Source organism: Rhinolophus hipposideros (genome assembly GCF_964194185.1).
Source record: "Rhinolophus hipposideros genome assembly, chromosome: 19".
NCBI classification, from domain to species: domain Eukaryota; kingdom Metazoa; phylum Chordata; class Mammalia; order Chiroptera; family Rhinolophidae; genus Rhinolophus; species Rhinolophus hipposideros.
The window spans coordinates 11,734,272-11,751,532 of NC_138065.1; the positions used below are offsets into that span (position 1 = coordinate 11,734,272).

At 53.3% G+C, this 17,261-nt stretch overlaps 2 protein-coding genes across 6 annotated transcripts in view; one reads left to right on the forward strand and one right to left on the reverse strand.

Annotated features, from left to right (window-relative positions):
• Positions 1-17,261, forward strand: part of ST7L (suppression of tumorigenicity 7 like) — a gene marked incomplete at its 5' end in the record, with an annotated part of 157,603 nt that overhangs the window by 76,528 nt on the left and 63,814 nt on the right. The gene's annotated exons all lie outside the window — the stretch shown is intronic.
• On the reverse strand, positions 265-16,023 carry WNT2B (Wnt family member 2B). Its single transcript, XM_081025022.1, has 5 exons — positions 15,524-16,023; positions 9,563-9,783; positions 8,255-8,532; positions 7,343-7,607; positions 265-4,416 (listed from the first exon to the last, which is right to left on the reverse strand). The coding sequence occupies exons 1-5, from the start codon at positions 15,712-15,714 to the stop codon at positions 4,187-4,189; spliced, it is 1,185 nt and encodes a 394-aa protein (XP_080881148.1). The 5' UTR covers positions 15,715-16,023; the 3' UTR covers positions 265-4,186.

The following is a 17,261-nucleotide window of genomic DNA, read 5'->3' on the forward strand; positions in this document are numbered from 1 at the left end:
AGCACACGGGGCACGAGTCACACTAGCTCCAGCATGACCCGGCTGTGAGAAGTTCTGTCTCAGCCACTTTGCCTTGGCGCTCACTGTCCACTACTGAGCCCTTTCTGCCTCCTCCTCTTGCCAGCCCCCAAGGGAAAAACCAAATAGCTGCCTGCACGTTGATAACGTAACGGTTTAATATGCCACGATTATAGTTGAACCCCTGTTGTCGGTGTGATTTTCGAAAGATGTGATTGAAATCTAGTTGCTTTTTTTTTTATTGTTGAGGAGAGGGAGGATGACTGGAACCCCTGTACCCCTGAGAGAAGCTACGTGCATGTCCACATATGTGCACCTCACGTGAGTGTACATCCTCAGGCTCGTGTGCAGGCTGACAGGGATGGCAACAAGTGAAAAGGAAGTGTCTTTTGTTTTCCAGCATTGCTTCAAAGATGCCCAACCCCCGTAGGAGCAGGCAGTTCCTAAGTGGAGGGTGGGGGCAGAGGCCTCCACCAGGGCCATCAATAACCAGGTGTGAGCTACAGGTCTCCGTGTAATGTGAAGCTCTCCCGTATTTCATTTCTGCACCCAGGGGGCGGCTCTGCAGGATTGCTTTCGGAGAGCTCTGTGTCTGGCACCTCTCTCCACAGGCCCAGGCGCCCAGGGTCCCACCGACCTGCCGAGGAATGCATCACATTGTTCTCTGGTGCTGTAATTTGGCTGCAGGAGCAAGGCTGACGGCCTCCCAGGGATGAGAAACATACTCTCCCTGGCGTCCTCCCTTGGGCTTCTGCCCTATGACCACTGAGGACGTTTAAATAAAACCTCAGAGAAGACGAGGGAAAATCCTAATTATCTCTTACATTAAGCCATGTCCTGAGTGAGTCTAAGAATTTGGCATGGACTTAGTGGTTGGTGTTCTTGCTGAGGGAGGTGAGAGGAAGAAGAAATTACTCTGCCACAGGGAGGAAGAGAAATGAGGCAGTGAGTGGGCATGAGTCAGACCTACATACAAGACTTTTTGCAAATAGACCCTCAGGGCCAAGCAATGTTTGATTCTTTTAAAGAACCTGAAGTCCTTGATTGCATTTTTTCCAGCATTCTAAGGAAGAGTATGGAATAGTGCTATTCCTCAACACTCGCAATACTCCAAATTGGCTCTTATATGCAGGGCTAGCTTAAGGCTGGCACCCTTACTTTTACATAAAGAAACTGGTTACAGACTGTGCAGCTGGGGTACTTCAGTCTTGTGCCTTCTCTAGAAGGTTCTAAGATCTTTAAAGGACAGGGATAATGTCTTTTAAGTTAATGTGGTATCCAAATAGCACTTTCCACCTGCATTATACCTAAATATTAAAAGTTAAAAGAAATGAGGACCAACAGGAAGGACGGGAAGAGAGAGAGGGCATAAGAGACGGCAGCTCTGAGAGACAGGCCTCTACTGGATGGAGGAGGGATGGGAGGAGGAGAGGCCACGCTGAGGAACAGCGGAACCCAATGCAGCCCTGACTGCACCAAATAGAGTTCTCATTTTGTTGATTGTTCCAAATGAATTAGTTTCTGTTTGTATAGTGCAGAAATGATGCCAGTTGTCTAAAGCCAGTCGGAATGCAGAGGCAAGCTACGGAATAAGAGGAAAAATTAATTGCTTGGCCATCAGTTCTTCTGGGGGCCACATAGCCTCTGTATGGGGCTTACACGGACCTCTTCTCTCCCTATCCACTTCACTTCAAACCTCTCACTTCTGGATAGCCCGCTCTTCTCTTAACCATTTAGAGGAAAATGCAAAATTTGGGTCTTTATGAATTAGAATTGGGAGCCCAGGGGAAAGCACAAGAGTATGAGACGCCAGAAAAGGCCCACTTCCTCCCACAGGGTAAGAACTAAAAAGGACTAGATAAGAGCACAGGTAGATTTAATTCAGGTTGATTTCCCATAGAAGGCCTGTGCTATCATTTCTGTGGTAATGGGTGTTCTCCTGAGAGCAGGGGCTAAGTGGGACCGGAGGCCCTTCCCAGCAGCCCAGCAGACAAGACAGCACCCTTTTATAAATTCGTTCAGCTGTTCTTGAATTCAGACTGACTATGACCCTCTTCCCTTCCCACTACCCTAGGGCTTTCCTCCTCTTAATCCCAGCTCAAGGTGTCAGAAGCTCTTCTCTTCCATCTCCTCTCCCACCCCCACCCCCACCGTTTCCCCCTCCTTAATCCCACCATTGGCTCATCAGTTATCCAGTTGACTCCACTCTGCAAGGAAGACATTCCCCTGGCCTGACTCACTCAGTCCCATTTCTCCACAGGAATCCCCTCACCGCAGACCACAAGGGCCCTGACTAGCTCATGTTTTGTGTTAATGGATGTGAAATCGGAGCAAACCCCCTCACCAAAAGAAAAACCACCCGAAACTCTCCCACACAGGTCTCAGCAGGTTATGCAAATATTAGTCCTATCATCCAAATACATCTGCCCTCATGGCGCAGAACTATGGCTCCCTTCTGCTGTCTGTGCAGAGTAACCCTGCACCACAAACATGTGAGGACCCCAAGGGATGTGGGAAGGGACTTGGGAAAGGGAGGGCGTCTATATTCAGAACTCCTTGTGTAGACCTCTTCACCTACAGCCTGCTGTCAATATTTTATATTCCTGAATGGAAACTTCTGAGGTATGTCATGATGGGCTAGACCAGTTAGGGGCTTTGTAAGAGCTTGCTGGCCATAGTTAGGGGCACAATTAAAACTCAGTATCTGAGATAGGTTCATACCCTCATTTTATAGGTGAGAAGATAGAGGCTCAGAGAATTTGGGTATCTTGTTCAAAATATCAAAAACAGCTGTGATTTCAAACCATGTGTGTCATAACTGCAAATTTCGACACCACTCTGCTCCTTTAAACTATCAACAGGCAAGAGATAACCATTGTTTAAGTCACATACAAATAGGACATCATGGTTTTTTGGACTCCGTGCCCTACCCCTAGCTTAGTAAGTCCGCTATCTCTGGAGACTCCACTATGGCAAGCTTAGTTAGGCAGTGGGTAGTAGCATAGAAGGAGCTCCCCTCTTTAAGCCAAAGATGGAGTGAATGACAATAATCAGCAGGACTTGGAGAGTCATTAAATAAAGATTTCTTGGATAAATGGGGAAAGGCTACTTTCTAAGCTGTTTACCACTTTTGCCCCAAGTCCCAGCTCTCCTCTCTCTGTAGCCACTGGATCCTTCTCCCAGCTTCAAGGGCTAGGATCTTCTCTCTCCTAAAAATTGCCAAAGCCAGAGGTCTCTACCTGCCTTCTCTACACAGATGCCTCATGTGGGCCCTTGAGATCAGGACTGCTACCCTCTCCCACCCTCCATGAGTCATACACCTTTTACTCAAAACGTCTCGAACGTGGCAGACCCAGAATAATGCATGGTGGTTTAAAGAATAAAATCTCAAGGCCTAGGCAGACTTACTAAATTACTTTCTCAGGAATGTTCCAGGGTATTCTAACAATCTGTTAGGCATGGTTACCACTGCATGCCACTCAGTTTGAACGGGCAGAAAGTGAGCTAAAGAGGCAGTGCTGTCTGATATAGAAAAGGAGAGAGGGACTGGAAGAGAATGCATATTTGTATACTTACATAATTTCCCCTCCAGAACACAGCAGTTTATAAACAGATGAGCATATGAATGGAACCTTGTCCACTATAGCTAACTCTTACCTAACTCTCAAAAATGAAAGAAGGTTGTAGCCTAAGAGTTTTTTGGGGGGTACCAGGCAGTCTGCTCAAAGTGACATGGGAGGAGATAGGTGGTTTCATCTGTGTCCCATCTACCCTCAGCCAGATAGGAACAAAAAGAAGCTCTCTCCAGGTACCCTTCCTTCTGCACACACAGTAAGTGTCAGGAAGCCAGTGCAAAGGAAAGGAAAAATGAGCCTTGACCACATGCTTTAGTGCAACTCATATCACTCTGAAGACCCCTACACCTCTTCCACTGTCCCTTGCAACCTCCAGAGAGGGTAGTCAGGGAGCTGCTCCGTTTCTTACATCCCATCAACCTCCCAGGGCTAAGGAACCAGCGGGACACCAGACTCCCTCTGGATTACTCTCCAAGTCTTTAAATAAAACTGTAGCAGCCCAGGGCTGAGAGTGGAGGAAGGTGTGCATGCAAAGAGCTTGTGCTTTTGAGTCAGGAGGTTTGAAGTCGACGGTGCGTGAGGTATCTGTGTGTTCAGGTCTGATCCAGCCATTCTGCTTTCTTGGGGGCCTTGCAAGTGTGGACGTCCACAGTGTTTCTGCACTCCTTGCACCGCACAGCACAGCACCAGTGGAATTTGCACTCACACTGGGTGACACGGGTGACTCGAGTGGTGTCATACCCTCGGCCGCAGCACATGATCTCACAGCCGTCTGTCCCTTTCGATGTCTTGCTGCAGACTCGGCCTGCAGTGCCCAGAGAGCCTAGGTCGGGGAAGAGAGAGTGAGAACCAAGTTACCTCTTCCCTCAGCTGCTCCGGGTTTCCTTACCCACATCCTCATGAGCAAACCATCAAGAATCTCTTTTCCTAAAAATACACCCTCCAGCCACAGTGCTCCTCTCTTCCTGGCCCTCTGCACCAGGCTGCTTTCTTCACAACATCAGGGCTACCCCGAGACCACTGACTACCTGCAGTGCCCTCCCTGCCAATACACACCTGCAGGTCCCCTTCCAAACCTCGCCTGAAGGCGTTCGTCATTGTTAAAGCGGGGTGAGGACTCTACTTTATGTTTCAATTTCTCTGTAATAAAAAGTTTAAAGAAATAACACCTATAATTTCTCTTTTCCAACAAGTCTTGCCACAACACAGATCCAGCTACCATTTGTCAGTATTTTGGTCCTTAGTTTACATTTTATTAAGTTGTACTATACAAGGAAGTAGTATAGTATGGCCATAAACAGCATGGGCCTGATGTCAGAGTGTCTAAATAGTGATGTCAGTGATTTAAATCCCAGTTCTGCCACTTCTTAGCCGTGGGATTTAGCGAGTTAGTTAATCTCTCTAGGTTTAGTTTTCTCATATGAAACTTTGAGCGATGCATAATAATAGCGTCTAAGTGAATTGTTATATCTGTAATCTCGGTCCAGCTGAGGAGGTGAAGTGATGAGCATGACTGGCTGGAGGCGTACATAGCTCTAAGGAGTTCCTGAAGAATATCCCTTGCCTTTGTCCTTATACTGGGAACTCTTGAAGGGTAGGGATGATGTTATTCCCTGCACAGAGAATGCTGGGGACCTCATTCTGATTGATTCTTGCAAAGGAGATCCCGCCAACAGATCATACAGTCGTTAGGGTTTTGGATGGAGGGATCGCAGACAACATCTACTCCAACCCTTTTCCAGGATGGGAAAGTTAGTAACCTGGGGGTTAAAAGGGGGATTTCTGTCGCAGTAGACTTCACATTCACTGGGATATGGGAAGTAATCTAGAACTTCTATATTTGTTTTTTAATTTCATCAATTTAAAATATTTTATATTATGTTCTATAATGTACAAATTAGCACAGTGGAACATAGATACGATTTAGAAGTAAGTATACACATATTGGAAGTACATGCTCAGACCTTTTTGTCAATGATGGGAATATACAATCCAAAATGTCAGGAGACCACTGCTCTCGAGTGTGGGCTGACTGGGTCTTTTACATCTTACTCTCCTAATTCCAAGGGCTGGCTCCGAAATCCTCCCTGGGTGCCAGCAGCCTCTTCTATACTCTGGAGCTGACTTACCCGGTGCACTAGCCAGTAGCCAACTGTGGCCGTTTAAATTTAAAATAATTACAATTAAATACATTTTAAAACTTAGTTCCTTGGGCACACTAGCTATGTATTTCAAGTACTTTATAATCCCATGTGGCTAAGTGGCTACCGTATTGGAGAGCACAGACGTAAAACGTTTCTATCATCACAGAAAGTTCATTGGACAGTATTGCTTTGGAGGGAATTCCTGGTTCCACACTGCCTTCTGGGATGACTAGGACCCTTTGAGTTCCAGGCCCTACTTGGGGTTTTATGAGAGTTAACTTTATGCCTCTGAGATAAACCAACACACATAGGAGTCATCCTCCCTCCTAACTCCAAAGACCCTTCCCCAAAGGTGTGTTTCAGGTATGGTAGCGTATGCTCACACCTCAGAACTGAGGGAATGATTTCCAGGCATTCGGAGAGTAGCCCTCCCAATTATACCACGGGAGAAGAAAACAGAACCTCACTAGGAGAATGAGAAGGGCTCTCTCAACCTTTCTTCTTCTGGCACCCTTCACAGGACACAGACTACCTTCTCTGTTACTTGGGGGGGACCCCACCCTGTGTCTGTGCCCAGTTTTACTTCGAACCCCTTAACTCCCAGGAACGTCAGTGAGGAGTGAAAACAAACAGCACCCAGGACAGCTGAGGTGTCTGGCCCCCAAGTCCTGACTGCCGAGTCTCAGAGAAGGGTCTGGGAGCGCATGACACTAAGCAGGGGAAGACATTTCTGTTGCATAGCATGTGGGGCCGAGTTTAACCTATCTGAGCCTGAAAAATGAGCCAGGATGGCAACTTCCAGTCTTTTGGGGGAATACTGTATCACCTTCCAGCAGCCCCAAGAATTCCACCACACGTATCTGGAACAGAATGAACATCTGCTGCTTTCTGCCATGGTTAGCCTTTGGTAGGGATCTCCTCTTGCCTTGCTTTCTCAGCTCCGTTTTAGACTCTTCGTGGCAGCACACTGGATTAAGCCTTTAAGGTCACTTATGGTCTGATCCCAACCTGTCTTTCTACCTTTCATCTCCCTTACCTGAAATCTTCACTCATTAATTTTCTCTCTGTTTCTGGAACAGATCATGCACTTTCCCACCTACCGCTCTGCTGATATGCAGACGATACCTGCCTGTTCTCTCTAGCTGTCCAGATAATCCTCACACTCCAAGAAACAGCTTACATTCCACATTTTCAAATCAGCTTCTCTTCACTTCATCAGTCATCTCTCTTTTTCAGTTGTGTCTGTCTACCTGTTACATCTCATTTCTTAGCTAGATTGTAAAGAGCCAAAGATTTAAGGCTATATATCTTCTGCTTCTGTGTGGCGCACACATTGCTCAGTAATGAGAACGGGTGACTCTTAACATGCTCTGAGCAGACCTGTCCCTCCTGTGCATCACACAGACCTCAGGCCTCCAGGAGCTCAGTGACCTCTCCTCTCTGCTTGTGCAGACGGGGGCACATCTCATTACAAGGTCTTCATGTCAGGAGGAGACGGACTCCTCCCACAGCATCTCCCTGACTCCTGAGGCTGAACCCACCTTGACTACCCGGGCCTGCGGGCACTAAGAACTGGGGCTCCATGTCCCCACCTGCTTTCCTTACCTGCAGCCTTGTCCAAGACACAGTAGTCTGGGGAGTTGTCAAAGTAGACAAGGTCAGTCCGGGTGGCACGGCGATAGCCTTGGCGGGCTGCTGTGAAGTTGGCGCCGTCCTGGGTGGCCGTCACCTGCACAGCTCCATCGTAGCGCCGCCGCAGGTAATCCCCTGTGCGGCGGAAGTCTGAGAGTGCACGCCAGCAGGTGCGCAGAGTACAGGAGCCGCTGACGCCGTGGCACTTACACTCCAGCTTCAGAAACCGCCGCACAGCCTGGTAGGTGGGGAGGCAGGGAAGGGAGGGCGAGGCAGCGGTCAGGGCACTCTGTACTCATCCCTAGGACTAAACACGTGAGTGCCCTGGGGTCTGCTGGGCCCCATCAGATCCCATTCATTCTTCCTGATCCAATTCAGGAACTTCTTCTAGAAAACCTTCCTGGACCAACAGTCTTTCCTTGTCATGACAGGTTGTTTGACCTTTAGAGCCACAGGGTTCTGTTCACGATTACAGTATGCTGGCACGTCCTCTGGTTTTCATGGGTTTTAGAGTTGAGGGTACCATGCCGTCTACTTTTGTAACACATCATTTCCCAGCACAGGACAGGGCACATAGGAGGTGCGTAAATACCAGTGAACTGACTAGAACAAGCTCTTCCCCTCCTCAGTCTTTATGGAGGCATTTTTTTCCTTCCTAAAAAGTTAGTCCCCTTTTTTTCCCCACCTCTCCCTACTTTCCACCTGTGTGAAGACTATGCACCTGGCTGAAGCCTTGCAATTACTGCTCCTGTCCTGGGGTTTGGGGCATCTGGAAGTGACCCACAGCCTTCAGCACTCCCACCTTCACATGGAGTCCATGGTCACACCTCGGGTCACCCACCCCCCAGCCAATACGAATGCGCATGCACAGACGTGAGCACTGACCGTGCGCCCGCAGCGGTTGTTATGTAAGTTCATGAGGGCCCGGGCATCCTTAAGCCTCTTCTCCTTGGCATCCACGAAGGCTTTGGCAAAGCGAACGCCATAGTGGATGTTGTCACTGCAGCCACCCCAGTCAAAGTCCCCACGCTGGTCATGGTGCCGGCCACGGGTGTAGGGGTCACAGCTGCACACACTCAGTTCACCCTGGCTACAGGCACGGGTGATAGCGTGGACCACGCCTGCTGAGGAGATGGCGTACACAAACGCTGCCTCCCGGCTACCTGGAGAGAGCAAGGCAGAGGTGTGTTCAGGAAAGAGGCCACGTCTGTCCCCTTCTTCAGCCCACACAACCTCCGACTGTGAAATCTCTCTCTTTCTCCTTCCCAGAGCAACCCCTGCACCCCCTTTATTCAAATGGGCCTTTCCTTCCAACAACATTCCCCAGAGTCTCTGGCCCCTTCCCCTAGCTCTCACCACTTTCTAGCCACTTCTTTGTACATCTGACCTCTTGGGCTGACCTGTACACTTGCTTCTTTCCAAACTCCCTCGGTCCGTCCATTGAAAAGTTTCAGGGGGAATCATCCTCCCCCACTGAGTGCCAACCCTGGCGCAGCTAAGCTGCGTCCACATTCCAGGCCTTTTCAGGCCCACTCTGCTGGACAGTTCCTCCACAACAGAGACCCTCGCCCAGGGGTCAGCCTGTTTGGAGAGAGAGGCTGCCTTCGCTGCCTGCTTCCTCCCCTCCCGGCTCTTGCGGACTGATGAATCATCAGCCCTGTCCCTCCGACACCTCCAGAGTCCCATCTCATTCCCTTTCTCCTAGTTTATTGTCTAGCTCTGCTAAGCTTTTGTGCTGAGCTGGGGCCAAGCCGCTGACTCTCCAAATATTTACATATCACCTTTCTGTTTATCCCGCGCTCCCATTACTGTGGTGCTGGAGGCTGGGCGTGAGGGCAGTGGTAGTGGTGAGCTGAGAACAGAGCAGCGGACCTAGTCCTCAGCCAGACAGTGCGTGGAAACCCGCAGGCTGGGCGTTAGTGAGGGCCGGGAAGGAGGAATAAGATGGAGGTGCTTGGGAGTGCTGTTCCTTCATCCCATCATCCCAGAACGCGGGCACTTAGAGGGGCCCCTGGCCACACATCTGAGGTACTGAGGGTCTGTTCCCAACGGTGTCCTGCGCTCTGCCCACAACCGTGTCCCTGATTATGAAGGAGTGTGGAGGAGACGAGCGAGGCATCGCGCCTACCCTACGCCCTCACCACCCCAAGCACAGCAAGGGAAGGAGCTGGGCAGGGTGGGGGAGGCCCCTACTTCTGAGCATGACGCGGCCGAAGACTGTGTGGTCCCGGTCCAGAGTGGTGCAGTTCCAGCGGTGGTGGCGGAACTGGTGCTGACACTCTCGGATCCATTCTCGGGCACCCTCGCCCACCGAGCGCATGATGTCTGGGTAGCGCTGGCACAGCTGCCGCTGCCGGCTCACCAGACCAGGGATATTGTCACAGATCACGCGGGCCCCCAGGGCCCCGATGTACCTGCAAGGTGGACATGGCCCTGTCAGAACATCCCCGCTCTGTTTCTGCCTGAGGAGGCCACTGGGAGGGGGAAAGTTTGGCATTTAGACCTTGGACTCGCTCCTTCTCCTTCCCCAACCCACATTGCCGAAGGCCGCTGGGTAGAACCATTCCCCACAAGCTCTGGAGAAATAGTTAGACAGTTGCAGAGAGAGTAATTGAGCGGTCTCCCACCATCACCAGTCCCCCAGCCAAAGGCCAGAGTGACACACACTCCCAGAACACAGGCCAGGCATGTGTCACATACACAAGAAGCTGTGGGCATGTCACATAAACCCATTGCCTGTTTATTTAATAAACATTAAGAGCCTCATGGAAAAATAAACTAACAAAACGAGAGTCTGAGACAACACTTTTACACCCACATGTAAGAGGCCTGTCCTACATGGCTGGTCCATGAAGACATGGTCTGAGGGAAGAAGGATGGAGACAGGGAGGGGCCAGTGGGAAGAGACATAGTGGGCAATTCTGAGTAACGTTTGTAACCCTAGTTGGACCCATGGAGCTACAAATCCTCATTGCCCATGGTGAGGTCTGGGGTGAAAGACCCTACTCCCAGCTCTCCTCTCCATACCTTTTATTTCCAGGCCCATGGCCTTTTTTAACCCATGAGTCTTGAGTTTTTCAAAATCTTCCTTCCCCCCAACCTATAGGGTAGTATGTCCTGGGTGGACCTGCATGGGCAGAGGGCTGTTGTAGCAGAAAGCTAAAAGCCAAAATAAAGCAAGAGGGTGACACTCCCCATATTCTAGCCTACTAGGAACAATTATAAGAAGATCCTGTGGGGTGGGCTACTCAAAGGTAGGTGGATGGCTAGAGTCATTCTCAAATTTCTCAAGGCAATATTTTCTCTTCGTTCAAACACTCTTAGCCCTGGACTCCACCACAAGCCTCAGGAAGACCGTTGCAGAGAGAAGACAGGAGTGTGTCATCACCTTTTCTCCCCACAGGCCATCAAATGACCCATTCACCCACTTCTTACTACTCCCTTTCTAGCTCTCCAACACCCAGCACCTTCCTTGATTTGCTGGGAATTCTCTATTCTCCTGTCCTAACACATCAAAGGACGCCTTCTCTCCTCTTTACTGAACAGGTGGGGGCCGAGGAGGGCAGTTGCTGTTAACAGTCTGAAAAGATGTAGTTTGGGCTGTAAATGAGCTGATGGTTTGGTAAAGGCCTCAACATAGGCCTAGAAGTGGGTGAGGAGAAGGGAGGGCGGCCAGTGGGTACAGGGGAAATGCTGAACTGCTCTGGGCTCTATGTACTCCCCCCACAGTTCACACACCCGGCCCTCACCCACAGACTGGATCGCCACTGGTGACACCAAGTCAAACCAACAGAAGGAGGGCTGATGCTTGCCTCTTCTGGGACTCGGCAGAGCTGATGGGGCCCATCTGTCGGGGGGTGGGGGGGTGAGGGCTGACCCACCACTGAGAAATCCCATGGAATCAGCGTCCCCAGCACTGTCCATCAGGGCAACAGCTTCCAGGAACAAACAAAATAAACACCCCGGGTTGGGCCAGGCCGGAAAGGGCCGCCTGACGCACAGCCCTGAGTTACACCCACTGCCGCGGTGCTTTGTTTGGAGAATCAAGACCGTTGGAGTTGGAGCCTGTCCCTGTCTCACCACCATTCTGCCTCCCCACTTCAGTCCTGAGTACTGCCTTAGGCAATGGGTGTTTGTTTTTTTTACTGGGGCTTGGGAAGAGGGGGGTTGGATGGGAATGGGAGACCAGTAATCCAGCCCTCATGAGACAGTCTGGAGTGAGGCAGGCCAAACTGGCAAAAAGTCCTTCCTGTGGTCTGACTTAAATCCACTCTGCTGCAGCCACGTTGGTCCTTCTGTTACACCCTCACTGAGCGTGGGAACATCTGTTCAGTATCTAACATGGGAAGAGAATTCAGTTTGTCCTGCTACCACCTTCACCCCACTGAGTAGCGGCTTCAGGATTCTGCAGAGCAGGGCGCCTGCCTGCTGACCAGTGGTCAGCCCCTTGTCGATGGATGGCGTGGGGGCCTCCAATAAAACTGAGCCTGAGGGCCAGCCCTTCCTCCTCTCAATTCAACACATGCCTGCCAAATGCCCACCATGTGCCAAGCTCTCAGCTCAGCTGTTAGGGGCAGAAAGGTGCACCCCCAGCTCAAGGGCTGGAGGGGGGGCGAGGTACCCTTGACTCTCTGGCTGTCTTTGCTTCCTTCCCAGCTTCCTACCCAGAATGTTCTCTACCTGCTTTTGATCAATTGACAGCCCTTCCTTTGACAAAGTGACTTCTATCCTACTCTCCTCCAGCGCCTGGCTACTCCAAGTGTGGGCTCCAGGACAGCAGTATCTGCCTCGGCTGGAGGGCAGCCAGAAGTGGGGCCTCCCTCTGGCCCCTTCCCAGGCCTGCTGGGTCAGACTCCCCATTCTGCCAGCACCCCCAGGTGGCTTGGGTGCACTGCTCCACAAAGGCAGTGATTTCTGTCGTGTTTGTTCACTTCCGCATCCCCAGTACCTAGAACAGTGTCTGGCACATAGTAGGTCCTTAACTATTTGTTGAGTAAACACCTACCCGCTCTGATTTAACCCCACCTCCCTTTCTCCCCTAGCCAGCGAGAAACTTCATTTCAGTGATAGCTTCACTCCTTGTGGGCATAGCCAGCCTACTTGCAGATGTTTCATGTGTGTATGTGTGTCTTTTTAATGAGGCCAGGGATCCTCTTTTTATTTCCCCCTTTCTTTACAGCTCCCCGTGTACATGGTTCAGCCCAGCCCATTGAGGGCTTTGAACAAAGGGATAAAACTGTCACCCTCCCTGAATCTCTCAATACAACATCATTTATATGGTACTTTTTTTTTTTTTACAAAACATTTTTCTACACAAAAATCCCCTGAGAAAGAGATCTCCATTTTACAGGTGAAGAAAATGAGAGGTTCAGGGAGAGTACTGTCCGTCAGCGCTAGTCAGAGAAGAACCAGGTGAACCAAGGACATCTGACTCCAAAGTCCAAGCTCATTTTCATTCCAAGGGCAAGAGAGGCCTATAACGCTTAACTGAGTATGCCAGTCGGGCTCCAAAATTGGCATGAACTTGAGTTTCTCACCACTCCCCTCCTATCTTCATGTGTGAAATGGGGATAATGATAGTATCTGCCTCACTGGATTATTTGGGGGATTATTCGGAAGATGATTCTCATTAGGTGTTTGGCCGTAGTGTCTGGAGCTCAGCAAGGGTACACTGAGTGGCAGCTGACGTTGGTAACGGTCACGCCAGTGCTCCTCGCCCTCCGTGAACCCATGAACGATGTCCTGCCCTGTGGTTCCCTCCATCGAGCCCCCTGCAGAATGCGAAGTGGAACAGGAAAGCACATGCCCGGAGCCCCGTCTCTTGTTCTGTTCATCATAGATTATGAAGAGACCATTGTTTCCTCCTCCAGTTAAAGATGGGAGAGCGGAGTGGTTGGAGAGTAAGGGGATGGGCTCGAGGAAGAGCAGGCTGTTAGCTGGTGCCAGTGAGGGCCTTCTGCTCCAGAGTGGAACCCCGACACACAGAGCCAACAGCATCTCTTCCAGGGGTTGTACAGAATGTCAGTCTCGCTGGGTTTTTTCCCAAGGGGGAGAGAATTCTCTTGGGGGCCTGACCTGCCTTTAGAAAGCAGCTTTCCACTTTATCCCAGCAGTGATGCCCACTGAGTCAGGCACGGGGGGCCTGCAGCTATGACAGGTGTGAGGCAAGGAGACGAAAATAACCTCTGTATTCACGCCCCATCCTTGCTGCTGCCTTCCTCCGTTTCACAGGGACAGCTGAACCCCTCTATCACCCGCCTGCCCCCCTAGCTGGCTCTCCTACCTAGGAGTTTTTCCAAAAATCTTTAATATGAACCACGTGGGGTGGGGTAGGGTGGGGTGGGAGAGTAGTAGAGAAAGAAAAAGGGAAAGGGAGTAGCCAAGGGGACAAAATGGGGACTAGAAAGAACCCCAGATGGGTCTTTAGGAACCGCTACCAGGATCCTGAAACTACCAGACTTACAATTCCTCACCTCAACACCAAGTGGTCCCCAAGACAGCCTCCCAAGCTGGTAAGCAATCGAGTCCCTAAAGCAAAGTGCCACCTGGAATGGATAAGGGTGCGCAGTGGTCCCTTCATCCTCTCTCTACAGGGCCACTGAAGATGCGAGTCCCCAGCCAAACTAAGCCCTTGACGGTAAAGGGTGGCTTTGAGCTCACTCTGAACTCTGAAAGGCTTTTCTCCTCGTCCCCCTTCTTTCCATTTCTAAAGGAATGTTTCAAGCCAGATGTAAGATATGGGCCTCCCTGCTCCCCCATCCAGAACCCCCCTCCTTGCCTTCCCCAACACTGCAGAGATAAAAAAGATCCAAAAGAGAGATTTTTCTGAAACAGGAAAACGGGGTGGGGGTGGGGGTGGGGATGGCGAGAGAGACGCATCTTGAAATGATAGGAATCTGCGGCCCAAGCTCGCTGGCCCCTCAGCCAGCTACCCCTCACCCTTCCAGCCTAGATTCCAAGTCAAGAAGAGAAAAGCCACAGGGTGCGAGGGGAGAAGAGACCACACTTTGAGGTGGTGGTGGGGTAGGGGGAGGGTTGGGGAGGAGCAGAGTAAGGAAAGGAAGGGGGGCACTGCATGGGTAGAGAGGAGCAATAGCCCAGTCCAAGAGGCCAGTTTGATGGGGGGGGGGAGGTGAAGAGGAAAGACGATTAGATTCTTTTCTCAGTCAACTCTCACCCAGCCCTGCCCCCCCCCCCAAGGTGTGGGAGGAGGGAGAGCAGCCCTCGCCTGAAAGAAAAAGATGAGTGCCATCCTGGCTTTGGGGGGAGGAGGAGTGGGGAGGGGTCCGGAGAGAACAGACAGATATCCAGTGGGTTTTAAATATCTTTTGCCTCATCTGCCTTCTTGTAAATTGTCTGGAGTCTTAAGGCCTGCAAGAAATCTGAAGAGAGGGCCTCAATATTTTGGGATTCCAGAAACCTCTAGTTCTTGGAGGGGAGAGAGGGGGTCACCTGGGGAAGAAAAAGAAGGAAGACGGGAGGGCGATACCAAGGTTCGAAGTGACATCCTTAAAACAGAGGCTGAAGACAGATGCCTAAATTATGCACACGCAAGCATTTTGTTTTAATCGTGGGAGTTAATGGGGTCGTTTCTGCCACGATTCCGTCTCTAAAACTTGCGCGGGGTGCCGCTGCCTCGCCAAAGCCTTAGTGCGTGACGGAGTCGGGTAGACCAGCAGAGGCTCGTCCGCCCTCGCCAGCTGTCCCCTTGCTCCACCTCCCAGCTGGAGACTGTGGGCGATCAAGGGCTCCTGCTGGATGGCCACCGAAGGCCCCAGATGGGCGACTGCTTTCTTGAATCCACCCCGAGAGAAACTCGGAAGGTAGCTTTTGCCCTCAAAGGCCTGAGCTGAAATAGATGGGGCACAGCGTATGGGGGGGTCTGTAAAGCCTCGACCACCGGCGTCCTTGTTCCGAATACCCAGCGCCCACCTTACCCGGCGCGGCAGGCGCGGCGCCGCCCTGCCCCCCATTCCCACCTCCTACCCCATCACTCCCGAACTTCAGTGACAGTCCTGCCCGGAATGTCGCTAACTCCGTCGAAGCGAACCGGGTCTCCTGAGCAGCCGGTGCCGGGAGCTGTGAATTCCCTCCGGGCCCCCCGGCCTCTCGGACCCCACGCCTCACCCTCCCAACCCTGAGAGCCGTGCTCACCACCAGGACGTGTCCACGCGCGCCGGGAGCGTCAGCAGCAGCAGCAGCAGCAGCAGACAGGCGAGGCTGAAGCGGGCGGAAGCCCGGGAGCCGTCGGGGGCCGCGGGCCTGAGCGCCGGCGCGGAGCCGGGGGCGCGGGCGCGCCACGGGGAGAGCTGCGCGGCGTCCTCCGCACCGCCCCGCCTCAGCATCGCTCCCCAGGGACGCCCGCCGCTCGGCCCGGGGGGCGTGGGTGCGGCACCGGCTGGGGGTCTCCAGCTGCTCCTACTCACCCCCCTGGGGGGCCATAGGCTCGCGTCGGCTGGGGACTTGGGGGCACCTGGGCTCCAGGAGCCGGGGCGCAGGGACCCGGAGAGGGTCACCGGGAGCGGTGTCCGGAAGCCGGTGCTGCCGCGCCGAGCGCGGGGACTGGGGTGCGCTGCTCGCGCGCGGGGCGCAGCGTCGGGGGTCCGCGGCGCGGAGTGGGGCTGCGGGCAGAGTGCGCGGACGGCCCCTCCGGCCGCGGGCTCTCATTGGACGGCACGGGGCGGGGCCGGGGCCGGGGACACGCGCGGCCCTCAGGGCGGCTCCGCCCGCGCAGCCCCGGCGCTCCGCTGAGCCCTAGGTGTGGCGGCCGCCTCCGCCCCTCGGCGCCCGGGCGCAGCACCACCCGCGCCGCCACCTGCCCGGGCCGCCTGCGAGGGGCGCCGCGGCGCCCGGAGCGCCCAGTCCTGGCCGACGCGCACCACCGGGTCCTAGCGCCCTTCATTCGGCGCGAACCCCATCTCGCGTGGGCGACGGCCGGGAGCGCGGGGCGAGGGGCCTGGCAGACACTCCCGCCCCTGTCCGCTAACCTACAGTAACAGCGGAGCTGGCTCACAGAGAGCGCGCTCTCCTCGGGTCCTCTCTCCGTTCTTGCGCTTCTGTGAAATGGGTAGAATTTCTGCCGCGGGACGTTGCGGGAGAATCTTTACTCCCTTTTCAGCGGTGCCCACCGGGGCGCCTCGGGCAGCCGGCCTCAGGTAGGGGCTTCTCCCCTCTAGGGCTCATCGCCCCTGGTGCCTGCGACCCCCGGCCCACCGCGCCCCCCACACAGCGTTAGGCTTGGCTCCCGCCCGCCTGCCCGGTCTCCCTGCTTCCCTCCGGCCGCTTGCCCTGCAGTCGATGGCCGGAGGAGTGGGCACACCTGCGGACCGCACGCGGACTCCCCACCCTTTATCGCCGGGGCTCAACAGAGCTTCGTCCCCTCGGCGTCCCGGGTGCCTCGGTCCCCCACCCCATCGGGCGGGGCTGCGAGGACCGAAGAATCAGAAACAGCTGGGCCGCTTTCGCGAACAGAGGGGTGGGAGTCTTGCCGAGAGAGTGGAAGCCCCGGAGCCATTTCTCTCCGTCGCCTGTCCGCCCTTCCTCTTCCCCACTGCTCCCGCCTTCCTCCCACCTCCGCACACCGCCCGGGGGCGTGGTGCATCGGGCAGAGGTGGGAGGTGCTGACCGCTAAACGCGACTCCCCGCTCCCCCAGGCCCCCACCGCGCTTCCCAGGCCGACAGGTAGAGCCTCCGGGGCCAGAGTCGCCTTTACTGAGACGTGAAAATTCTCTTCAAAGCTCTGGTCTTCCAACTTCGAGTTTACCTGGTATCTGGCCCCAACCCCTTCTCCAGCCTCAGTTTCTCCCGCGTGGCCCCTCATTCCCACGTGTCTTTGGTGCCTATCTATCCCCGTGACTTATCTAAACTATATGGCCCTGGTGTAAACAACTCG